At 37.9% G+C, this 26491-nt stretch overlaps 1 protein-coding gene across 2 annotated transcripts in view; it reads left to right on the forward strand.

Annotated features, from left to right (window-relative positions):
• Positions 1–6176: 6176 nt before the first annotated feature.
• Positions 6177–26491, forward strand: part of LOC149015708 (L-arabinokinase-like) — a 41582-nt gene continuing 21267 nt past the window's right edge. Inside the window, exons 1-15 of one of the 2 annotated variants that reach the window (XM_089155018.1) lie at positions 6177–6753; positions 6902–7006; positions 7261–7368; positions 7820–7888; positions 8078–8161; positions 8390–8466; positions 13432–13498; positions 20493–20550; positions 20678–20745; positions 20821–20883; positions 21303–21356; positions 21467–21569; positions 21659–21768; positions 21914–22033; positions 22987–23043. In XM_089155018.1, coding sequence (XP_089011144.1) covers positions 6902–7006; positions 7261–7368; positions 7820–7888; positions 8078–8161; positions 8390–8466; positions 13432–13498; positions 20493–20550; positions 20678–20745; positions 20821–20883; positions 21303–21356; positions 21467–21569; positions 21659–21768; positions 21914–22033; positions 22987–23043 — 1143 coding nt within the window. In that variant the 5' untranslated portion in view covers positions 6177–6753. Of the gene's footprint in view, positions 6754–6898; positions 7007–7260; positions 7369–7819; positions 7889–8077; positions 8162–8389; positions 8467–13431; positions 13499–20492; positions 20551–20677; positions 20746–20820; positions 20884–21302; positions 21357–21466; positions 21570–21658; positions 21769–21913; positions 22034–22986; positions 23044–26491 lie in introns of both variants that reach the window. The other variant, XM_089155017.1, reaches the window with a different exon arrangement.

Consider the following 26491-nt stretch of genomic DNA (forward strand, 5'->3'; position numbering starts at 1 on the left):
TCAGTCTTCACACAAGAAATGTAAGCAGATTCATTTAGAAGAGCTGAAGGAACAGGAGCAAAGTAATGAATGTGAAGAAGACAACTTGAAGTCTCTACCTAATTCCCTTCATTTTTTAGAGGAGGGCCCCTTGGATGTTGGGGGTTATCAACACCAACTGAAACCATGAAAGTTATCAGCTGGAACTGTCAAGGTGTTGGGAGGTCACTGACAGTTCAAGCTCTTGTTAATCTCTCTAGGAAAGTTCAACCTGATATTGTATTTCTTATGGAAACAAAAAATAGGTCTGAGAAGCTGAGAAGTTTGGGAAGAAGATTGAAGTTAAACAATGTCTTTACTGTGGATCCAATTGGCAAGGCTGGGGGGTTGGCTGTCCTTCATGGTAACTCTACTTCTTTGAAGATATTAGAATCAAATAAGAGGTTCATTGATGCTGAGGTTTCCATTAATGGGGCTAAACACTTCTTCATGACTATGGTGTATGGTGATCCAGATAAGGATAAAAGACAGCAGGTGTGGGATATGCTAAGGAGAATTGCTAGCAACAGAAGTGGACAATGGCTGTGTTTTGGGGACTTTAATTCATTTATATCCTGGAAGGAGAAGAGAGGTGGTGTTATGGATAATTACTATGATAATGATAAATTTAAAGAGATGATGAATGATTGTTCTTTCATGGATTTAGGGTCCCATGGTCCTCAATTCACCTGGAATAATAAAAGGAAAGGAGGGGCTAATATTAGAATCAGGCTGGATAGGGCTGTGGCTAATGCTGTTTGGAGGAACCAATTTGGGAATGCTACAGTGGTGGTCCATCCCATCATTGGATCTGATCATCTTCCTATTGTAATTGACACTGTGGGTGGAAGAAATTCAGGTGTTCGGCCCTTTAGGTTTGAGTCAATGTGGTTCCAACACAAAGAATGTAGAAGTGTAGCTAATCAAGCTTGGTGTATAGATGGGGAGCATTCCTCAGCTGATAAATTAGTGGCTAAAGCTGAGAATGTTAAAAAAGTCTTCACCAGGTGGAATAAGACTTCTTTTGGCCATGTTCAAACAAAGATCTCTCACTTGCTTATGGAGCTTGAAGATATTCTGCAGCATCCTTCACAAGGATCTGAGAATAAGGAGGAAAAATTACATAATCTGTTGGAGATTGAATTGAGGAAAGAAGAGGAGATGTGGGCTCAGAAGTCTCGAGAATTATGGTTGAAATCTGGAGATCGAAATACCAAATTTTTCCAGGCTTCTACTCTACAAAGAAGGAACTGCAACAGGATCACAAATCTGAAACTGAGTTCAGGCAGCTGGTCTAGTTCTGAAGAGGAAATATTTGGGGAAGTTTTAACTAGATATAAAGATATCTACAGCTCTAAAGGTATTGATGAAAGCTCCCTCAACATTACTCTCTCTGCAATTCAGCCAAAGGTTACATCAGATGATAATCAGATGCTATTGAGACCCCCAAGTAAAGAGGAGATCAAGGCAGCTTTGGGTGATATGGCTCCTCTCAAGTCTCCTGGTCCGGATGGACTCCCTCCTGCATTCTACCAACACTATTGGGATCTAGTTGAAGAAGATGTCTGTAAGTTTGTCTCTGACTTATTCTCATCTGGTTGCTTACCAAAAGAAATCAATTCTACTTTTGTATGCTTAATTCCTAAGTGTAGCCAGCATGAAAATGTTGATCAGTTTAGACCCATAAGTCTCTGTAATGTAACTGTGAAAATAGCTACAAAAGTTATTGCTACTAGGCTTAAGGGGATTCTAGACAGAATTATTGGTGAACCTCAATCTGCTTTTGTTCCTAATAGGAGCATCTCAGACAATATACTGGTGGCTCAAGAGTGCTTTCACTATATTAAACATAGGAAGAAAGGAAAAAGGAAGGTTATGGCTCTCAAGCTAGATATGAGGAAGGCTTATGACAGTCTAGAATGGAATTTTATTGAGGGCACATTATCTAAACTTGGTTTTTGTGACCAGTGGGTGGGCCTAGTTATGTCATGTATTAAATCAGTTTCTTATCGGATTCTTGTTAATGGTGCTGTTAGAGGGCTGATTGAACCATCAAGGGGAATCAGACAGGGAGACCCCATCTCTCCTGCTATCTTTGCCTTGTGCACTGAAGCCTTGAATGCTGTACTTAAAGTTGCTCTTGAGGAAAAATTTATTACTGGTTTGAGAGTCAGAGGAAGGACTGATCCTATTTCTCACTTGTTATTTGCTGATGACACAATGCTATTTTCAGAGGTAAATCTTCAAGAATTTCAGAATATCAGAGCCTGCCTTGACCTCTATTGTGCTGCTAGTGGTCAACAAATCAACCAAAAGAAATCATCCATCTATTTCAGCCCCAACACTGCCCCTAGATTCAAGAGATGGCTTTCTAAAGTGTTAAAGATTCCTTATGGGGGACCTCCTAAAAAATACCTGGGTCTTCCATCTGAATTCCAAGCATCCAAGAAAGAAAGCTTCAGAGACATCCAGGAGAGGACAAGTAAGAGGATGCAAGGGTGGAAAGCACATCTCCTATCTATGGCTGGGAAAGAGGTGCTTCTTAAATCGGTTGGACTCACCATCAACAACTATGCTGCAGCTCACTTTGTTCTTCCTGAATCTCACCATGGCAAGATTAAGAAAGATGCTGTAAACTTCCTTTGGGGAGAGAAAGAGAATAAAAGGAAGATTTGCTGGGTTTCATGGGATAGGCTGTGTATGTCCAAGGATCGAGGAGGACTTGGTCTCAGGGATCCTTACCTTCAGAACTTGGCAATGCTTTGTAAGTTGGCGTGGAGAGTATGGAGCAATCCTGATGCATTTTGGGTTAGATTTCTCAAAAGAATTTATTTTCCTCATTCTGAGTTCTTATCTACCACAGCAGGTTCCAATCCTTCATGGGCGTGGAGAAGCATCTTAGAAGGGAGGAAAATTCTTTTATCTGGTTTAGTCTGGGCTGTGGGGAATGGCTCTTCCATCAAAGTTTGGGAGGATCAGTGGATTATATCAAATCCTGAGTTCAAGATTAGAAGCTGTAATAGAGATCAGAGGGGGATTATTTGGGTTTCTGATCTTATCAATGAGGATTCTAGAACCTGGAAAGAGGAGCTGATTAAAGCCACATTTGATCGTGCAGATGCAGAGGCGATTCTTAAAATTCGATTAAGCCTAATTACTAGGGATGATCGCAGAATTTGGGGGCCTGCAAGAAATGGTTTGTTCTCAGTTAAATCAGCCTACCACCACCTCATTAATCTCAGAGAGAAGGAAAGACAGCTTCTACCTTCTTCCTCTGCGGCTTCAAGTAGGGTGAAAGTAAATGAGATGGTATGGAAGAACATTTGGACATGCCATGCTGCACCAAAAATCAAAAATATGATGTGGAGAGCGTGTGCAAGGGCGTTACCTGCGGCTGAGGAGCTTTCCAGGAGACTTGATAATTTTGATCCCTGTTGCAGTAGATGTGGTAACTTGGAGTCGATCGATCACATACTACTTGATTGTGATTTCGCCCGACGAGCTTGGTTTGCTTCTCCACTGGCTTTCTCTCCTCCCTTGAATCCGTCACTGTGTGAAGCAATTCAATGTTGGAAGCAGACTTTACCACCTGATAAACAGCGTTTCAAGGAGATCTCTTCCCTCATTGCGTATATGTGCTGGCGGATTTGGATTGCTCGGAATGATATGATCTTCAAAGGCTTGCAGTGGTCACCGGAGCAAGTTGCAGAGAAGGCTGTGAAAGACGCCGACGAGTATGCTAGGGTTTTCGCCGCTCAGGGTAGATCTGAGGAGACGACTCAATTGGGCTTCGCTCCTAACTCTTCGAACTTTTGGATCTGTCCTCAGATGGGCTTCATTAAAATTAATGTGGATGCGGCCCTTAATGGTGAAGGCAGTGGTCTGGGCATCGTTTGTAGAGATTCTATGGGTAGGCCCATCAAAGGAGTTATGATCCCGGCCCAGTTTGAATCAGTACTTGAAGGGGAAATTCTGGCTTTAAGAGAGGGCATCTTAATTGCTGTTGAGGAGGGGTTTTGCAATGTCCTGATGGAATCAGATTCGTTGGAAGCCATTAAGTTCGTGACTATGAAGGACTTGATTCCAGTGGACATCCAAAACCTAGTCTGGGATATTGTGTCTTTAGCTTCTCGACTTCAAAATGTGTCTTTTCATCATGTTAAAAGGGAGTGTAATGCAGTAGCTGACTTCCTTGCTGGTAAGGCTGTGTCCGTAGCGTGCCGGACTCTTTGGCCTATTGTTGATCCTTGGTTTCTCGATTTTTGTAATCTTGATGCCTTGCGTGGGTCACGCGTTAATATATAGACCCTTTCCTACCAAAAAAAAAAAGAAAGTAGCTATGGTTCTTAAGTTTTTATCATATGATATGATATCATTTATAATCTGTCTTAATCAAGCTAATTCAAGCCTATCTAAATTAAACCAAATATATTACCAAAAATAATAAAACAATAAATCAAACCAAAGCGAAGGAAGTCGGGCCATGCCATGTCGTGCCACCAGGATTAATTGATTAGTGATGCTTAACACTAACAAGCTTAAGATAGATATAACCAATATATTATAAGTTGGTAGGGAAAATTTTTCGGGTTTCAAAAGGGTTATAGTATAATACCATTTAAGAGGGGAATTCAAAGTAGAGTCATTTTTATGTTGCTAATGGTAGAGGGGGTGTAAATCTTAGGAACAACAACTGGGAATGACTACTAAAAACCTGTATGCTGAGGAGCAAAAGGAGAAATTTGCCCGAGGAGGGGCTCACGTCTAATTAGCTAGTTGGTGAGGCGTAGAGTTCTATTACTATTAATGGCTAGCTCGGCAATTTTTTATGGTTATAGGCACCCCTAGACACTTCAGTGTTCTTCATTATATCCATATGATCTTTTCCCCCTAGGTGCTCATTTTGTATGGGCTTTCAGTTTAATGTTTTAATTCAGTGCCGTGGTTGTTAGCGTATTTCAAAGAGATCTAAGTGCCAATCAGTCGCTAAGAGGGATATATCTATCATTTTCTAAATAGATAAAAAAAACTAACTTTCTCCAATACTCTGCTAGATATGATAGTATTTAACTCCGCTCCTAGGGAGGAAATCTTTTAATGAATGCCGAATGAGTTATATGATTTAGCCATGTAATCTAAATATGCTCACTAGATTTATCCTAACCTTTTGGATTAAAATATTATATGTTTGTCAATGGTGACTTAGTTGAGCGGTTAAAAGCCCAAACTACCATGAGGATGTCTTGGTTTCGCAATATTCCCCCTCCTTAATATAAACTTACCAGTTATAAAAATAAACCATTACATGTGATTGAATACTATAACTCATTGAACACTCATTGGGAGAAGTTTGGATTCTCTATTTTTTTTGGCCAAAACAAAAAGATAACGATTATATTAAATGAAAGAGTTTAGGTCAAAAGACATATACAAACGAGAGGAATTCACAATAAACAAAGGTGGGATACCCCACCAGGATCTATCTAGAGATAACCTGCAAACACCCTTAGCAAGGAAATCAGCAAAGCCATTGCCAGTTCTAGGAATATAACTAATAGAAACCCTTGGAAAAAAAGAAACGCGCTTCAAAATATCTACTACTAAGCTGAGACACATCCAATTTAAAGATAAGTGGAGATCCTGGAGAGCACTAACAACAGGTAAACAGTCCGAATGAATATGCAAATCTACCGCTCCTAAAGAAGAGCACAGGATGAAGTTTGGATTCTCTACCCACATGGTTAGATGCTTGGTATTTGCCAAAATAAAATCATTTTTTTTAATTTTTTAAGGAAAATAGAAAGAAGATTTGAATTCTTACATTTTTAGAATTTTCCTGAAAAAATAGGAGCGTCCGAACAACATTGGGAGAGCTCCTCCAAAGTAAATCCAAATCTGATATGATAATACAACTATCACAGTCCGAATGAATATGCAAATCTACCGCTCCTAAAGAAGAGCACAGGATGAAGTTTGGATTCTCTACCCACATGGTTAGATGCTTGGTATTTGCCAAAAAAAAATCATTTTATTTTTTATTTTTTAAGGAAAATAGAAAGAAGATTTGAATTCTTACAATTTTAGAATTTTCCTGAAAAATAGAAGCGTCCGAACAACATTGGGAGAGCTCCTCCAAAGTAAATCCAAATCTGATATGATAATACAACTATCAATCCGAATACCTTCCATTTACCTCTCTACCCTAACTTCTAGATTTTCAATTCCCATTTCATGTTTCAATCGAGAACCAATTGGATTTCCATTTTTATATCCCAAAAAACGGGATTTCCGTTTTTCTAGTAATTCATATCCAAATTTTGGTGAAACGATATTCTTATGACAACTATGGATTGATAATTTCCTAAAATATTCTAATTTTTATGCTTATTCCATGGGTTATAATTGGAATAATATTTTTTTTCTTACCCGTGCTCTGATTGGAATTCAATTTTGTTTTTAAACTTCCATTGAGAACACGGATAAGCATTTGAAAATGTAGACTTCTAATTCTGTACAAGATAGGCATCATAACAGAATACTGTCCTTATCCATATATCCAGGAGATTAATGATTACGTTAGCTTCCTGATTCGATTTCCACTTGTAAACAGAATCTCTATTTCATTCTGGTTCGTTTGAGTCTACTGCCTTTCGATTTTTCTTCTCTGGCGACAGTAATCTTCTTTGGGTTTTTCTCGTTCTTCGCTGGAGACGGCTTAGGCATTGGTGATTAGAGGTGATTTTTGATTCTTGAAGAAATTTTCTTTTCCTTTTTATTCTTTCTAGTATGATCTATTTATATTGAAAGTAAAACCTTTGGATTTCGTATTGTAATGATTGAAGATTGAAAGTAAAATCGTTTAATTTTATTTGTAATGAAGAAGATGAGGATCGATGAAGATGATCAGGTTTCAGCAGCACCGAAACATCTCGTTTTTGCGTACTATGTCACTGGTCATGGATTTGGCCATGCTACTCGCGTTGTTGAGGTTTGAATTGAATGACTTGTTTTGATTGTTATTAACTTGAAAATGTCATGGATTTTTGTGATGCATGTATCATTCGTGTAGAATTGTTTCTTCATTTGTGTTTATAACTTAAAAATAAATAGAAATTAAGGAAAATAAGCATTGCTAGTAAGCAGTGATTGAAATGCATGAGAATGCTGTGATTTGTTATGAAAATATTGTTTTAAGTTATAGTTTTGAGCTGCCACTGCCATTAATATGTTCCGGCTTTGCAGGTTGTTAGGCATCTCATTGCTGCTGGGCATGATGTTCATGTAGTTAGTGGTGCTCCTGAGTTTGTATTTACCTTCGACATACAGTCCCCAAGGCTCTTCATTCGCAAGGTGAGTCTAGAATCACATAACCGGGCCAAAATTTCATTTCTGTTTTTTCTTATTTTCGGGAACAATGTTTTTTTTTCTTCTGACGGTTATACACTCATTAGTATGACGAATGCTGAAATTGAAAATGTGGGAAAACTGAAAATGTTATTGCTGGAGAAATAACAGAGATGATTTTGTTTTCTTTCTTTTTTCTGTGTGTTTTATAAATGGTATGTCTGCATCCTACGTTCACTGGAAGAGATAGGAATGTTTAAGAGCGAAATTTTATGTATTTATATTTATTTTTCTCAAGGGAGTAAACAGTTCCTCTTTATGAGTATGTTGTAACCTGCATAGACAACAGATTTCCTCGAGCCTTAGGAGATGTTGGAGCATGCAAATAATATCAATGGTTTGAAATGGCATCTTATTAATTGTTTTTCAGTACCTGACATGTATTCTGGGGTGACAGGTTTTGTTGGACTGTGGAGCCGTACAAGCAGATGCATTGACTGTGGATCGACTTGCCTCTTTGGAGAAGGTATGAGTAATACTGTAGATATGAGGCAAAATTATTGTATATGCTCGGGAGGTTATATCCATTACTTTATTTTCCTAGTTACCATTCATCGTAAGTTACTGCTGTTCTTATTAATGAATTTGTTTGCCTTTGCTCCTCTTTACCCTTAGTTCTCCCACTTAAATTGCTTTTGTATTTGGTTCGTTTCAGTATTCGCAAACAGCTGTGGTACCTCGTGATTCTATTTTGGCAAGAGAAGTGGAGTGGCTGAACTCCATCAAGGCTGATTTAGTGGTAATTTAATACATTTTATTTTAGAAACTGTTGTATATCAGCTTATCCACCTTACTTCTTTTAATGGACCTTATACTAATAAACATTAGAAGTGTTTAGTCATATAAATATTAACTCATTACTTGCAGAGACATTTTTTGGGGTGAAATGTGCTTTATGTTGGCATTTCTTCCCAGAAATAAATATGGTCTTTGGTGACCAATCATATTGATTCTTCTGTGGAATCAGGTATCAGATGTTGTTCCTGTTGCATGCCGAGCAGCGGCAGATGCTGGAATTCGCTCTGTTTGTGTAACAAACTTCAGGCAAGTTTATTGGGACAATATTTATTTCACTCATCTAATCTTATGCTTTTCCCCCCTTCATACTATTTGGCATTGGACATTGTGGTAGAATTAGATATAGCTCTGATACAAGATTGTGTATTCTTATTGGCTATTGTTGAACACCTCCCAGCTTGACAAACACTTTTCCCAACCAAGTGTTGTTGACTACGTGGATCTTGTTTTGCCACTTAACTCTGTTTGGGGCATTATTTTTTCCTCCAACCCAAAGTCATTCATATCTTCTCTGCTTATTCCCAAGTCATTATTCACTCTAGTCTGTACCATATAAATCTTCAAACTTGATGCACTGTGATGCCTGTACCCTTCTGACGACTCATCTTCAACTTATATTTTCTAGGATCCACTCTCGAATCACTTTGAAATTATCACTTCTTGTTTTATCCTTTCTGATTTTTATTACTCTTCAATTTCAATATTTTCCCCATCCATAATAAATTATGCTTGAGAAATCCAAAATGATGTGATATTAAGCTCCTAACATTTTCACATAAGATAGCAAGAGCGCCATTCTGGCTATTATGACATCATTAAAAATTAAATTAAATAATAACTGTACAAAATGAGTATAAAAGGCATAAAAACTCCATCATATCATTCCCAGCATCAGTTTTGGTTTACTTCTGTGGCCCTAAACAGTGGCACAGCAAGACTTCCCACTGAATCTCCGAGTCACCTACCTTCATTACTCTCCTAAACCAAGTGGACATATGTTGCAGGTCTGGCAGCAAATTGGCCAACTTTCCTTTAAAACCAACTGAGGGTTGATAGATATGGGTGTTGGGCCTTTGTTCAGCAGGTTTATGTGGTCATAGGCCTATTCTATGGACCTGTTGGTTTAGTGTTTAGGTCATGTACGAAAATACGTTTTTATTTTGGTTTACTTGGGTGAATTAACCAAAGACATTCAAGATGAAGTTCCTTGGTGTATGCTCCTTGTTGATGATATTGTGTTGATAGTTGAGACACAAGTAGAGATTATACCAAGTTAGAATCTTGGAGAGCAACTTTGGAGTCAAAAGGCTTTAAACTAAGTAGAACAAAGATAGAATATCTAGTTTGTGACATTGGTCATCATCAGGAGGACAATGAGGTGGTGAAACTTGATGATAAAGAGATTTCTCATATTGATTATTTTAGGTACCTTGGTTCAATCATAAATAAAAAAAAGTGATATAGAAGATGACATTTTCCAAAGAATTAAAATAAGGTGGATGAAGTGAAGAGGGGCGCTCGAGGTCTTGTGTGATCAACGTATTCCTTTAAAGCTCATAGGAAAATTCTATAGGATTGTCATTCGACTAGCTATGATGTATGGTTCAGGTGTGTTGGGCTGTTAAAAAGCACCATATAGATAAACCGAATGTGGTAGAAATAAGGATGCTAAGATGGATGAGTGGCAAAACTAGGAAGGATAATGAATGATCATATTAGAGCTGGTTTGGAGTAATTCCAATAAGTGATAAGCTATGAGAAAGTCATTTGAGGTGGCACGACCACGTTCAATGAAGGCTTGTAAATGCCCTTGTATGGAGAAATGATATAATCTAGATTTAAGGAATTAGAAGAGCTAGGGACAGACTTAAGTTAACCTTAAGAGAAGTGGTGAGAAAGGATATGCATAGCTTAAACCTTGTATTATGTATCTAGCATGACCTTAAATAGAGTTGATTAGAAGGCAAAAATCCATGTAGCCGACTCCATTAGTTGGGACAAGGCTTCTTCTTCTTCTTCTTCTTGGTCTAATTATGTAAATTATGCCCAGCTTAAGTTATAATGGGAGAATAGTCTTTTTACTGTTTTGTTTTTAGTTTAAGTAATGTTTAAGTCAGTCTAGGATATGATAAAGAGCCCTATTTGAGTTTGGATTAGTATGTTGAGTACTAGGAAAGTCTGCTTCTAAGTCCTAAACTCCTAATTTCAGTAGGATTTCTTATGTAAGGCTATAAATAAAGCCGGGGGCATGTAACAACAGACAGATTTGAATATTCAATTACTAAAGAGAGTAGTGCTGCCTAAGAGCAAGGTGTTAGTAGAGCTTCTCATCAGTGGTAAGGGACCTCCATGTGATCAAGTAAGCTATGTGAGGTTTTTATTTGGAGGATTCTCCTTCGGCAATGCTTGTAGCCTACCTCCACTTCTTTCTATCTATGTCACACCCCATTACAATGCTTGTGCTATAGGTAATTAACAAGTCCGCACTTAATTCCATTCCCGTTCTCATATCACCGTCTTTGGACTCTTTTAGAGACCCAAAATTTAAGGTCAGATCTATGCAAATCTAACCGTTAGGCGTTAAGTTTATGCCTAACTTTAGGAACCTCATCCCCCCAACCCTAGTGACCTTCTATCCCAATTTCAGCCACATCGAACCAATCAAACCCTAGATTTACCCATCCTTGTTATTATCACCCTATGCTTCCTTCAAAATCAAGAACCCAATATTTCCCAAACCATCCATCCAAAATCCTTGAAACTTGAAAAGATGGTTCTAAGGATCAAAATATATACTCCTTCCAAGTTTTATCCCATTTCTCTAAGTTTTCATCCCATCTTAAATCTACCCCATATCAACGAATTTATTAGACCCATGTTTCAAAGAACCCTTTGTTGGTCCCACATGAGTTGGTTCTCTTAAAAGATTTTGGAAGAATTGGGCCTCATTCACTTGAGGCTACATCAATGTCTAGCTTCTCAACATCTCCATCGTAGCTATGTTTATTTTGAGTGGTTGTTGTTTTTTCCTTTTCACTCAACGTGCTGGTCTATAAAACATTTCTTGTTTGATAACCGTTCTATGGAATAACACATCTAATATCACTAAAAACCCGAAGCACCTTTGCTTGTTGAAGAGGCCTGCTGATTCTGGTTGATATGAAACTATAGTTGATAAGTCTACTAGCACCAAAGAGTGTGGATATAGGATTGTAGGTCACATAAAAGAGAGGACAGAAAAAGAGAGAGATAGCAAGAGAGAATAGTTTGGGAGAACAACAGTGTGTCACACCCATTCTCCTTACTATTATTAACTCCATTAAACTGAGTTCCCAGCATATGCTTACAAATGCATTCCCCCATAAGCCACTCATACATAAAATCCATTGCATACGAACTACCATCCCAACACACTCCATCCAACTGGGGAATATATATCTTGCATCCATTGTACAAAATCTTGTAAGACCTTGCAAGATCTTGGTAATCTTGAGCAAGGCGAGACAAAATTAGGGGTGAACTGAGATTTAGTCAGATTCTGAGATCTCTCCGAGATCTGGAAAATTTGAGCGAAATTTTGAAAATTTCAAGGGGTTTTATAATATAAATTGTAATTTTTATTTTTTAAATTATAATTGAGATTCAACTACTTCTCAACACTTGTTCTTGCATTTTAATGAAAGTTTCAATGTTTCTTGTATATCCATGTGTTGGATTTGTGAAAATACGTGATCTAGTTTTGTCCACATACAACCGGGCAGGTGTGAATCAGGAAGACCAGTTGGTGTTGGGTTTTAGTAAAAAATAACAGTGTTATTGTATTTATTGGCCTCAAATTATGCTGTACACTGAAAATTATAACCAAACAGCACTTAAAACCCACCGAAACAGACTTTCAGAAAATGCTACAAAGCTGTACACCGTGTTTGGCTGAGATCTTGGTATCTCGGCATCTCAGCTGTAGCAAGACGAGACAAAATTTAGTACCATGCTTGCAAACCCAGCGTTCCTAAAAGAATATGAAGTGCCTGAAAGTTAGGCCAGAGTTAATCTTTTCCTTTATGAAGTTATTATCAACTTTGATGTGCTTTCTGTGTTCCTATTGAACTGGATTATGAGCTAGACTTCAAGCAATTTTTTTAATTATTTTTTATTTTTAAAATTTTAAAAACATCATAGTACAGTCTTGTTGACCCATCAACCTCAAATTTCACCTTTTTTACTAGTTGCTTGAACCATAGAGCTTACGACCTTCATGTTATGTGGCCCTGAACGCAGCCTCATCACTTGATCTTGGCAGAAGTGATTGCTTCTTGTGCAGCATCCCAATGTGGATCTTTTATTCGTTATCGAGCAGCACAGTCTGCATCAGCATAGGCTTCTCTTTACGCACTTTTGTCTAGTGAATGAAAGTGACAACCCATTTCACATTTTCACTTGTGATAGAGAATATAGAACACTGCTTCTGTTCATGTTCTGGGGACATGCACAGACTGGCTTACAGTGCCAGTTTTATATCCAACATTTGAACAAGTGAGAAGGAGATAAATGAACTTTTCCTTCCGTTTTTTATACCCCCCCCCCCCGGCATTAGTGGATCCTTATCTTCTCCTAACATGTGATTCTGATCAATTGAAGTGTTGGCAGGTTTAAAACCGAACATTCATATTTAAAAAAAAAAAAATGCATCACATACTTCCTCTGTCAATATAGGTTTATGTTTTAAATGAATTTGGTCATTTATTTTATTTCTTTTTTTTCGTGGAATCTACTAATAAGCTTTTGAATTTGGTTTCTTCTTTACCTTTGGTTTATCTATGGTTCTCATATCAAGCCTATATGAAAAGTGAAGATGACAATGAGAAGCTAGAGGAGTGGATAGGCTGTGAGCTTGACATAATTGAAGATAATAATGGTCTTAGGAGCAAATTTATTCTGGACTTCTTGCATTTATTGCTCACCTACCCCTTATTATTTTAAACTTTGAGTGAGCATGTTTATATGCATGCTATGGGTTGTGTATTTATTTATTTATTTTAACACTATAGATTATGTTAGACTGACTCTTGATTTTGTAGGATCCATCTTGTTTTCTTTCAGTTACAAGTCTCAACCTTTTGTCTTTATTGTCTTTCCATATATAATGATTTTTCTGTCATTTATAATTTCCGGTACTTCATTATCTTTTTTTTTTTAATTAAATTATTGCAGTTGGGATTTCATCTATGCTGAATATGTTATGGCTGCAGGACACCATCATAGATCAATTGTTTGGCAGGTGATTCTGTCTATTTAGGCTTATGGAAAGGCTTTCTTTGGTTAGCTAATATTTATTTTTTATCTTGTTTTCAGATCTTCTTGACCAGTTTCTTTGCTCAGGCATTCTTTTTCTTTACTTCTGGAGTTCATTTATTATTTTCCAATCTATTGTTTTTCCTTTTACAGCCTATCCCTTCTTTGGAGAAAAAAATATTGAGGAATTAAGTTAATAGTAGTAAATGCAGAATTTGGTATCCTGAGTCCTGACTAGTTAGTGAAGCAAATCCATGTTATAATTAGTTGAGGGGGCATCAAACTTTAGCATCACAGACTATCTGTGGTAATCCAAATTCTTATAGGAGAGAGACAACAATAGAATTCTAACAGATCCAAAAGTTTAACAGAAATCTCAGAACCAGGTCTTGTGGAACTTTTATGGGCTTGACACTGAGTGGAGTTTTTGGCAGGTTGAAAGTTACATTCTAGTACAATATATCTGAGAGAGCTGCAACAAGATTGAATTTTTATTCTGGTCAGATTTCAGATGTTGATTTGGGAACAATAACAGAGTCAGTAAAGAACTTTGATGACAATCACTGGAAATTTCAAGAAAAGTGACCACATTCGGTTAGATTGATTGCTTTGGTTTTATGATAGGTCAAGCTATGCAATAAAGTTCGGACACTATAAAATTAACTTTCATCATGGCCTTTTTAGAACCTATGGAGACACACAGACACAAACACCTGCCCCCCCCCCCCCAAAAAAAAAAAAAAAAAAAGAAAAAAAGAAAAGAAACTAGGCAATAAAATTCTGATCTGCTGAGGCTGAGGATTCTGTTCAACTGCTTAGGGCAGGATAAAGTGATAAAACCAGAAGAATATTTATGCTGAAAATTATGTTATTAATAAAAACTGATCAGTACAGGAAACAAAGAAAGAAGTAAGCAAACACGATCTTGTGCTGTAATTATGCAGATTAACTTGTCATGTTTGCAGAAATCGTGAACTAAAAAAGTAGTAGTGACTTTATTGAAGAGAGAAATCAAATGTTTGATTTAATGGTTATCGTAGAAAGTCTGCATTCTTAAAAGTTATTCTACTAGGTTTTCTGACAGTATAATAGCTCAGAAAAGTTTGAATCATGACCAGGGTATACTGAAGAAAACTTGACCAGACTTCTTAGTATATGACTTTATTGAGAAACACGATATTGGTAGAATGGCTTATCGATCAATGATCTCAAGCCCTCTATTTATAATTAAGTGGAAAGTACACTATTACAAGGAATAGAATTTACATGAATACAAACTCTAATTGAACTCCTAGTAGACTCCAACACTCCCCCACAAGTTGAGGCATAGATATTAGTCACGCCCAACTTGCCTACAATAGAAAGGAAATCTCTTTCTTTCAAACCCTTAGTGAACATCTGCTACTTGGTCTCCAGATCTTACAAAATGCATGCAGATAAGCCCTTATTCCAACTTTCCTTTGACAAAAAACCTGTCAATTTCAATGTGCTTAGTTCGATCATGTTGCACCGGATTATTAACAATACTAATAGCAGTCTTATTGTCACAATATAACATCATAGGGTTTGGAACTTGGACTCCAATATCTTGTAGCAAGCTTTTCAACCATAGTAGCTCACAAACTCCACGAACCATAGCTCTATATTCAGCTTTGGTACTAGATAAAGCTACCACATTCTGTTTCTTACTTCTCCAAGTAACTGGATTACCTCCAACAAAGGTACAGTAACCTGAAATTGACTTCTTGTCTGGAGATCCAGCCCAGTCTGCATCAGTGTATGCTTCTACTTTTAGATTATCAGTAGGTGACAAAAGTATTCCTTTTCTAGGAGTTCCCTTCAAATACTGTAGTATTCTAGTAACATCCTTTATATGAGCTAAATATGGATCATGCATGAATTGGCTCACTATCCCTACAACATAAGCGATGTCTAGCCTGGTGTGGAACAAGTAAATAAGCTTCCCTACTAGCCTTTGGTATCTTCCTTTGTCCACTGGTTCTCCCTCTTTTTCTTTAAGTGTAGCTCCAGCTTCAATAGGGGTATCAACTGCTTTACACCCCAACATTCCTACTTCTGATAATAAATCTAGGACATACTTTCTTTGGGATAGGAATATACCTTTCGAACCACCTCAATCCCAAAGAAATACTGTAACTTCCCTAGATCTTTAATTTCAAACTCTTTGCCAAGAAAGTCCTTCAACTTTTGAATTTCTTCACCATCATTCCCTGTGATGACAATATCGTCTACATAGAAAATGAGAAGTGTGATGTTAGTACTTGACTTCTTGACAAATAGTGTAGGATCAGCATTGCTTTGCTTGTACCCAATAGAAGTCCTTGCCTTTAGGAGGCGTCCAAACCAGCATCTAGGAGACTGTTTTAACCCATAAATTGACCTCTTCAACCGACAAACTTTCCCTTGCAGATTGTCATCGGAGAAACCATGTGGGATTTCCATATAGACTTCTTTTGCTAACTCCCCATGTAAGAAGGTGTTCTTTACGTCTAGTTGGTGCAAGTTTCAGTCTTTGTTCACAGCTACAGACAACAGAACTCTGACAGTGTTTAGTTTCGCAACAGGGGCAAAAGTCTCCTGATAATCAATCCCATAGGTCTGGGTAAACCCCTTTGCAACTAGTTTAGCTTTCAACTTGTTGATTGATCCATCCATATTTTGTTTAGCCACAAATACCCATTTGCAGCCTATTGGTTTTTTTCCTGGAGGAAGTGTAACCAGCTCCCAAGTATCATTTTTTTCATTGCCTGCATTTCCTTTACCATAACTGCCTTCCATCTCTTGTCAGCTTAGGCTTCCTGCCAACTTTTAGGAACAGATACAGATGATAAAGGGGATATAAAAGCATGGTAGGAGTCAGACAAAGAGTTATAAGAAACATATTTAGCTATGGGATGTTGAGTACAAGATCTGACTCATTTTCTCACACTAATAGGAAGATCAGAAGAAGATACCTCAAGGGGAACAGTAGAATCTGATTCTGGAGCAGGAGACTGAGGTGGTAATGTGTCACCTTTCTCCACCTGCTTTAGCCGGTTGTAATTCTTCCTCTGATAAGTCTGCATCTCCTTATTCTGGTCTATCTGGTTTTGAAAGACCTCAATAGTGTGCCTCACAAGAGGTGCTCTCCCCCTGGCTAAGTTCTTCACATGGTTCAGAAAATGAAGGGGGAGGATTAGAGTCCTCAGGTATACTGATCGAAGTCTCTTCCTAGTCAGGAAACTCTTCTTGAACTCTTAAGTTGTGTTAGTGTGTGATAGAAAGATCTAGAGTTGGAAAGAACACCTCTCCTCTAGGACTCTCCCCTTAGAGAGTTATATAGTAAGGGAAAGACTCATTAAAAATCACATCCATGGATACATGGTTTTCCTGAAAGGAGGATGATAACATTTGTACCCTTTTCAAGTAGCAGAATACCCAAAAAATATGCAACGTAGGCCTGGGGGAGCTAGCTTACTCTGGTGGGTTGTGATTCTGGTATAACACACACATCCAAAAATCTTTGGGGGAATAATAAAAGAAGAGGCTCCTTGGAGAATCTCATTAGGAGTTTAGGACATTTAAAACCAAGTATCCTATTGGGCATCCTATTCATAAGATAAGAACCAGTGAGTATAGCCACTCCAGTATTGGTCAGGTACATTCATAGCAATCATAATGGAACGGGCTATCTCTAAAAGATGCCAATTCTTCCTTTCGGCAACCCCATTTTGGGCAGCTGTATCAACACAGCTGGTCTGGTGTATTATGCCAGAGTCAGAGATATATCTCTGAAATTCACCATCAATATACTCTGTGCCATTGTCAGTGTGAAGGATCTTCACAGTGGCATTGAACTGAGTTTGAAGCATATCATGAAAATCACGAAAACATCGGAATAATTTAAGTTGTTTTTGTTTAGTTCAACTGACCGATTGCTCCAGTGGTTCAATTTAAGTTAGCATGTGGCTAGCACATGACTAATTATTAGATTATGAATAGGACTTTATTTTGACTCCATTTTAGTTTCCATTCAGTTTAAGTTACCTTATAGGTTAAGGGTTGGTTAGGCCTTTACTTTTTAGTATAGAAACCTGTCTTTGAGTCACATGTAAGGTTGACACAGGTGCATTTTCTGAATAAAAGTTGAGTATTAAATTTGCTATAGCAAGCTGCTGCTCTTCTGCCTTCTCCTTTGAGACTCATATGGTTTAGTGACTAATATATGAACTGTTGAATGGGTTCCTTGTCAGTGAGAGGCCTAAATGTTCAAGTTAGCTGTCTCTTCAACCAATTTGAAGATTTCTTCATCAAGGCTGTAACTCAAGTTACAGACTCTGCCAAACTGCCACCATTAAAGAACTGCAACTATAGTGAGTTAATTTGAATTTGTGCAGTTTCTCTCTCCTAATCTTCTAGTAGGGCACAAACAAGGTGTTTTTCTGAGCAGAATCTGGCCAGCCCAATCAGCAATTTAGATCATTATCCCCTTTCGACCACGTCATCCCTTCCCTAACCTTAGGACTCAATCCAAACTTCATTCTAATCTAAAGCTAGATCAAGGCTGACTTAGCTCCGAATGATCCACAAAGCAGAAAACAATTTAGGGCCTGTTGTTTACATGAATCCAGAGATTTCAAATCTCTGGATTCATGAAATCTAGAGATTCACCTTTTTACACTAAAAATGTGAATCTGTAGATTTATGGGTAAGGGGTGAAATCCAGAGATTTCAAAAAAGCTATACATTTGCACATTCACAAAAATCACGTTGATCAAATAATTTTTTAGGATGAATCCACATATTTCATTTCACAACCAAACATTTAATTTTATAAATTATGACTCCATAGATTTGAAATCTCTAGATATTTGAAATATTCAGACTCATGTAACCAAACAGGCCCTTAGGGGTTGAACCAACCCAACATCATTATGATCAGATTTGGTTGGACTAAATCTTGTATGCAAGTAAGGTTTCTGCTGCAACTGTCACTCTGGTTGGATTGGGAGTTATGGGACCGGTCACCAGATAGAAACTATCCTCAAAATATAGAAAGTTTGTACTGTGGACCAAACCAGCCAACTGATTGGTTCCTATATTAGATGGACTGATATTCCAAGATAGGAAAGACTGTGCTGCTTATTTGATACTAATACGATGGTTGGATGCTCAGTTATGGAGGTTGACTGAAAATAGAAACTTATGACTTGATTGTGAAATGGTGTGATGAGTGAATGGAGAGGTGGATTGAATGAGAGCAACATGGAATGGAATGGACCAACAGGGCTTGTGAGATGGAGGGGGTGGGGAAGAGGATGGTCTCAACCAATTAAATTTCAGTCACTGACCTGGTTCAAGTAGAGGAGCAGCAGCAGGCCTATTAGTAGCCTGGGAGTGAAATCTCTTCAGCTTGATGGTTTTTAACAGAAGCATTATTTCCTTCATGAATCACGGACAAGACAAAGGAGGAAAGGATAGGTGAAGTCAGCCCTCAACAGCAAGGCGTCTCAACCCTTCTTATCACTCATATGGACAAGAGAATAAAACACAAAGCAAAAGCTTTAAGAATTGTCTTTATAAAATTGTGGGGGCCTGAGAACAGCCTAGTACATGCTTGTATGCAGGTTTAATGCTTACATGGCAAGTTACAGAGGAATTAGGAGGTACTCATACTTACAAATGGAAAGCCGAGATGCTGGGAATAAAACTGATTCTCAGCTCTAGAAATTGCTGCAAGTCTTTTAGCAACTAGGGAACCAATAAATATAGGAAGTTAAATTCTTCAACTTCTTCTTATCTCCAGGTTGTCCCCACTATAAGTCCAAGTTTAGTCATTTTGAGCTGACAAGTATGCCCCAACAAAAACTTCTTATAATATTTTCATTGAGGCCAGAAAAGTGTTGTTGGTCTTGTGACACTATTCACATGAAAAAATTTTTGGCCTATTTTTCCTCAAATTTTATCCTTAATCTCGTCCACGTCAGACCATTAAAATCCTAGATCCAGCCCTTTCTTGAATTTTGATCCAACTCAGGAACCCTAACTTCCACATCCATTACAGCCCCATCTAACCATCGATATTGTACAAGATTAGGCCATAGAGAGTCTACATGGAGCCCCCAACTCAATCCAAGTTATTCCTTCACCCTTCCACTGAAACTCTTGTTCTTGATAGCACCTGCTCCTTCCCAAAAACCTAATTTCAATAACCCATTTCCCATGTCAAAATTGTCCCAAATTTGGATCAATTCATCACTACCCTTTACCATACGTTTGATCTAAATTCCAACCGAAACATCCCATCCTATATCCTAAAAGAGAGATCTCATATCAAAATCTTAACCAACTCATCTCATCAGATTTCTAAAGATCCTTGGTCCAAGTGATAAACAACACCATCATATTACATTAGCAACCCTCTGAATCTCCCTCTCACTGTTCAATTCAAAAGAATCAAAACACTAACCCCATTGGATTACCGAAACCCTGAAATTGTAAATTTGATTTCCCAGGACCCTAACTGTATTTTCCCCAAATCAAGGTGGTTATACTGGGATCCTGTTTATTGGTCCTTGGAGCTTTCAGAGGCCACCCCGCCTAGCTAATTTATTGAACCATCTCAAAATGGCCAAGAGAGAAAATTGACCAAAATACCTTTTTGGCATGATGATTGGGTAAAATTAAGGTGAAATGATCTTAAATCAATCCAACATTTGTGATTAGGTTTGTTGTTCTGTCATTAAACCCTTGTCTGGAAAATGTTACAAACTATTTCTACTGCCTTTTTTTTTATTATTAGAGATTCCATTTCTTTCCTCAGAAAATCCACATTAAATGGATTTTTCAAACATATGTATATTTTTGGTCTAAAGTGATTTGTTAGTTATGCTTTCTGTGTTGCTTTTGTTGACTTCATCTTTTCTAAGTTAAAAATATCTATGTAATGAATCCTGATTTGGTTTTTGAGATTTGTTTAGATTGCTGAAGATTATTCTCATTGCGAGTTCCTAATCCGCCTTCCAGGGTATTCCCCAAGTACGTTCATTCAGTCATACTAGTAATTCTTTTATTTTATATGGACTTAAATTTAAAACCTTTTATAGATCTGGTGTATTCTTGCATCATTTTGGTTATGATGTATATATATTCTATGATGTTGCAGTGCCTGCTTTTCGTGATGTTATTGACGTGCCCCTTGTTGTCAGGAGGATCCACAAATCTCGAGCTGAGGTGTGGAGGGCATTCAACTTTTCTTAGCCTTGATTGTTTTCTGAACTGAACCAACAGGATTTTTTTAATGAACAGGTTAGGAAGGAGCTAGGGATTGGGGATGATGTAAAATTGGTTATTTTCAATTTTGGTGGACAGGTGAGATAATGAGCATAGCTGGTTTGTCACATATTGTTTCTGCAAATGTGTAGTGTTGTTGGATATCTCTTAATTTTTTCCCCTATAAGGTTTTTAAACTTAAGTGGAGTGACATTGTTGCTTCCTCTTTCCCTTTATCTGATTTAGCATATTTTTCTAGTATACTTCAGCAACATGTCAACCTAGTATCCTGCTGTGTATTTTTTCTTTGATACCCTTCATGGCATATGCAGTTTTTTGGCTGCAACCTAACCATTGATTATTTCACCCAAAAAAGAAAGAAAGAAAGAAAAAAAAAACCCCTAAACGTTGGATGGTATTTCCTTTTTAGTTAGTTATATTATGATAAGCTGATTAGCATCTTTATTACTCCTGGTTACATGTTTTCTTTCCCTTTTTTTTATATTTTTTAATTGCAGCCCGCAGGTTGGAATTTAAAGAAGGAATATCTACCTGAGGGTTGGCTCTGCCTGGTATACTTATCTGGGTCATAAGTGTTTTTATTGGAATCATCTTTTTCATTTGAAATGGACTCTGCTACTGCCCCTGCACTAAGCCAATGTGCTTACTGTTCTATTATTAGGTTTGTGGTGCATCAGAGGACCAAGTACTTCCTTCAAATTTCATAAAACTCGCAAAGGATGTGTATACTCCTGATCTAATGGCTGCATGTGACTGCATGCTTGGTAACGCAATGAAATCACTGTTAGGGTTGAAGCTATCCATTGTGAAAGAGACAGGTTTTTGATATCTTAACTCACATTTTCCCTTTTAGGAAAAATTGGATATGGCACAGTAAGTGAAGCACTGGCATACAGGTTGCCATTTGTCTTTGTTAGAAGAGATTATTTCAATGAGGAGCCATTTTTGAGAAACATGCTTGAGGTACAGCCAGCTAGGTGGCTTGTCACTGTTTTTGTTAATGCTTTGCACTCACTTGTATTCTTTTTTGTTTTTTGTTTGGTTGGGGGGGGGGGTTTAAACTCGCTTTTATTCTTACTTTGCCCTTTTAATCTGCATTTTGTATTAGTATCACCAAGGTGCTGTAGAGATGATCAGGAGGGATTTGCTTACTGGACGCTGGAAGCCTTACCTTGAACGTGCATTAAGTTTGAATCCCTGTTATGAGGGAGGCATTAATGGTGGCGAGGTATCCTTTGGTCTTCAGCTGCATATGCTTAAATTCAATACTTACAGATATACTGAGTTTTAGATCGTAGTCTACTAGTGGAGGTTTAAAGCATGAGTCATTGCGGGATATTTTTTGCAATGGACTTGAGACCATGATACACTGTCATTACTCTTATAAGGAACAGGATTTTTGCCACTGTCGTTAAAAACCCGGGCTACATCAGGGTTGGCGCTGGGCTTTTTAATACCCAGATCCTAACCCTGACCCTCCAAGGCAGGGCCAGCTCAGACACTCAACCTTGAGCCTTACCCTATCAGGTGGTAAGGCTGGCCTAGGTCAAACACTAGACCCTGACCCTAGTCCAGGGCCACCCTGACCCAGCATCATGGTTAGAATTTTCCCAAATCCTGTTCGGGCTCAGGGATGGCCAGGGTGGGTTCAGGCTATCAGGGCCAAACTTGCTCCATTAATAGATACCATGGACCCTTATTTAATTGTTTATCTTAAAACTGCCCACTGTAGTTTCTTCTACAACTTCAACAAATTGAGACACATTTTCATGCCCTGATTGAATCAAATCTTGATTTTTTTTTTTTTTTTTTTGTTATCTTACTGGATAGATTGGGACCTAGTCCTTATTAGTGGCTGTATGCATTCACTTGTTGACTTTTGTTATTTCCTGGAAAAATTCTTTGTTCTCTTTGTTTGCCTGGTCCAGTATAGTGAAATAGTTTTATGCTATATAGATGATATGATGCTCTTTTAGGATAGTGCTCATAACTGTTAATGGTTTGCCCAGCATTTATGTGAATCTCTTTAGTACTATAAAGAATTCTTTATCCACCAAGAGGTTCTGATCTGATGATTGTTTTATTTCAGATTTAGTATCACTTAGTTTTTGTCCTTTGAATGTTGTCATTCATATCTGTTGCCTATGAATGTGTGTACTGATAGCCATGTTATACTTTCAGGTGGCTGCTCGCATACTACAGGATACAGCTGTTGGCAAAAATTATGCTTCAGACAAGGTAAATTTTATTGAGCTCTGATCTATGTCATCATATATTCTATGGTAAGTTTAGAAGAAATTGCATTGTTTTTCATAATTTGAGTTTGAGTATACCTTTCTATCTGAGGTCCACTGTTAAGTTTGGGATCTGGTGCAAAGTTTTCTTTTCTGGGATTGATGCAAGCCATCATGGTTGTCAAGGTGACAAGGCAAGGTGAGGCGATAGAGGGCCGATAGACAAGTTGACACCAAGCAAGGCGACAAGGTGACACCAAGGTGCCTTGACCCAAAAAGTGGCCTAGGTTCTGAGGTGGCCTCCTAGGCGTGCCTCGGCGGATGCTTTGACGACCATGCGAGGCATGGAGGAAATTGAGGAAGTTTCTGTTTGAAGGATTTTCTCAGACATAAGAGGGCCCATATGGTATACGTGCATCAGTGCATGTACTTATCGTGGATGTGAACTGTAGAAGAGGTACACATTTAAGTCATGAATCAGTAACCGAAATTCTTTAGTGTGGAAGACCAAGAGAAAATAAGTCCAATATTTCCTCACACTCTCTTGAGTTGCCTTTGTTCCTTGGAAGGTTTTCTCTTTTTTTTTTTTTTTTTGGGGGGGGGGGGGGGGGGGGTGGAAAGAAAACTGTTTCCTCCTTTAAGTTGGTCTCAAAGAGGAACAGCATGTCATTGCCATTGTACGTTATGATCTGATGACTTAAAAACGAGAATTCCTGGTGCAGGAGACCTACAGCACTACCCTTTGCTTTGCAGGGAGTTTCCACATCAGTAATTAAAAATTTCGTATCTTAAAAAGTGTTTCTTGTATGTATCTATGGTTTATTTTTCAGATTAGCATTTTCCAGGTTTAGTCAAAAGGTTTATTTTTTTTCTGCTCACGTGATTAATGATGTTGAGGGAAACTAAGGGAAATGCTTTCAGGCCTTCGGGTTTGGGTTGTAGAAAGGAACCTCGAGGGAAATGGACTAATGGTGCAGAGGGTCAAAATATGTAAAGATTCTCGAAAACTGGGGCAAAGGAGATTGTGAGAACAAGGAGGTGCAGAAACATGACAATCTTTATAGTAATCCAAGCACAAAAGGGAATAAAAAGCTATTTATAAGATGGCCAAAGGGAGGGAAAATAATAGTAGAGATCTTGACCATGTTAAATTTATTAAAAGAGAAGATGGTTAAGTAATAATAAGGGATGAAACATTAAGAAGATACTGGAAGCTTCTTTCTGTAGCAACCAATTGCAGATAGATCCAGTGCTGAGCTGAATGCGAAGCTATGGCTTGTGGAGTGTGTGAACTTATATGGCTTAGGTGGGTGATTCAAGAGTTGGGATTTAACAGTAGGGACCCTTTGAAGCTTTACTGTAACAACAGGGCTTGCTATAGGTATTGCTTATAATCCTATACAATGTGACTGAGCTAAACACATTGAGGTTGTCAGACACTTCATTAAAGAAAAGCTTGACTCAGTCTATGTCTGTACCTCCTTGGTTAAGAGTTAAGACAGGTGAGCAAGTGACATCTTCACCAAGGGTCAAACTCTTAGCCAGTTCAATACTCTCTTATGCAAACTGGGAATGCATGACATCTACTCACTAACTTGAAGGAGACTTTTAAACTTTGTGTTAAAGGGTAGTTTTGTCACTATCTTGTTATAAATTGTAATCTTTTTTCTAATTTCGTTTTCCTCCCTTTGGAGGCTGGTGTCAATATCTTAAATAGTTCAGTAGTGAATGAAATATGTGTAGAGCTAACACTCTCACATTATTGATTCTCTCTTCTACTCTTCTCTCCTTCTCGTCCCTTACTCGTGGATGCTGACACTTGTTCATTACCTGAACTGTACCTATCCTAACTTCTAACTGAATGGTTATTGAATTACTTTAAAATGTAAACTGAAAATTTTGTTGTATGACTTATGATTGACTATGATGTATGGCGCAGAGTTTTGGGTAGTTAAAAGCATTGTATAGATAGCTCATTGTGGTAGTGGTGAGGTTGACAAGAAGGACGAATTGTACAACTAGAAAGGATACAATAAGAAATGACCATATCATAAGATTCATAATTGATTTGGGAGTAGCTTGGGTATATGATAAACTATGATCAAGGAATTTGAGATAGTGATCAGGTACAACAGTGGCCTTTGGATGCCCCTATGCATGTCACATATAGGTTGTCATTGTTGGAAACTTGGAGTTGATCAATGATGACAAAGCCATTTGGTGTTGGCGCAACAGCTTTATTGAATGGTTGAGATACCTTCTAGTGAACATCTGGGAGAATTCAAAGCATAAGAAGTGAAGATCTTTGAAATCAGATTTCCATGAAAATTTGAATTAGGAGAAACCTGTATCAGAGTGGGAAGTTATGGCTTTATCTTCGGGTATGGTGCAATTGAAGACTGCAGTTGTTGCAAATCAGTTAGGTTCAAGCTAACTTTTGGAAGCTGTGCTCTGCACCTAAGTTGAAGTTTTCGAATAAGAGGTATCTCTTTAAAGGCTTTTGTTTAATGCTAAGAGAATCAACTCATTTTGAATTTGAAAAAGGCAATTATGGAAGTTTGAGCAAGCAGACGCCTGTCTGGGTGTCCACTTTAATTGGTTGTCTCTCAACTTGGCCAATTACTTAAATTGGCTGGTCACATAAATTGGATGACCAAATATTGGCAAACCGCTTGGATCAATCTAGACTGATTGAGAAGAAGAGACTTGCCAACCCAAAGGTGGTGTTGACTGACCTAATACAGTGTCAAACTGGAAGTTGCGGCTCATCCATTTTGATTTGATTATTGGACATGACCCAAGCAGACTCTGTGGAAGGCTATTAATACATAATATATTTGGTTGAATTTTGAGGCCTCATTCAGATACAAAAATGGTTAAGTTCATTTGAATTTATATATAGAGAATGTTAGTTTATGAATAGCTCATTGCCCTATTCTTTTTTTTTTTAGCAGAACCTTTTACCTCCTTTGCTGTATGTAATTCCTTTTCTTTTCACCCAAAAAAAAGTCCTTGTCTTTTCATTAGTGAAGTAATACAGTTGTATTGGAAATGCTTTCCAGTGCACAATATCCACCATTTTCTTTCTTCTGTACTCCTCTCTTCCTCTCCCCATCTTCTTGAAGCTATCTTCTCCATCCTTATTGGTTTTGCATTTGTTAACTTACAATTTTGTACCAGAGCAGAACTTGTTTGAGAGTCGTGCTATCTTCTTGTACCCTCATCCTTTTCTCTTTGGAAGTGTACGTCACATAGGGGTTCTGAGGAATGGATTTGTACGTGAACTATTTGAAGAATGATTGCATGGAACATGAGTGCAGACCATGCTGACACCACAAGCCCATTTCATTTGAAGAAATAGGATTCCTAAGACCATTTCAAGCATTTCCAGCCACTGCTAGCATGGATTGTGCTTTTTCACTTTCTCCTTCATTTGGTAAGCTATGAGCTGA

The sequence above is a fragment of the Hakea prostrata genome, chromosome 5, assembly GCF_041222555.1.
Source record: "Hakea prostrata isolate BN-2017 chromosome 5, UWA_Hpros_2, whole genome shotgun sequence".
NCBI lineage: Eukaryota > Viridiplantae > Streptophyta > Magnoliopsida > Proteales > Proteaceae > Hakea > Hakea prostrata.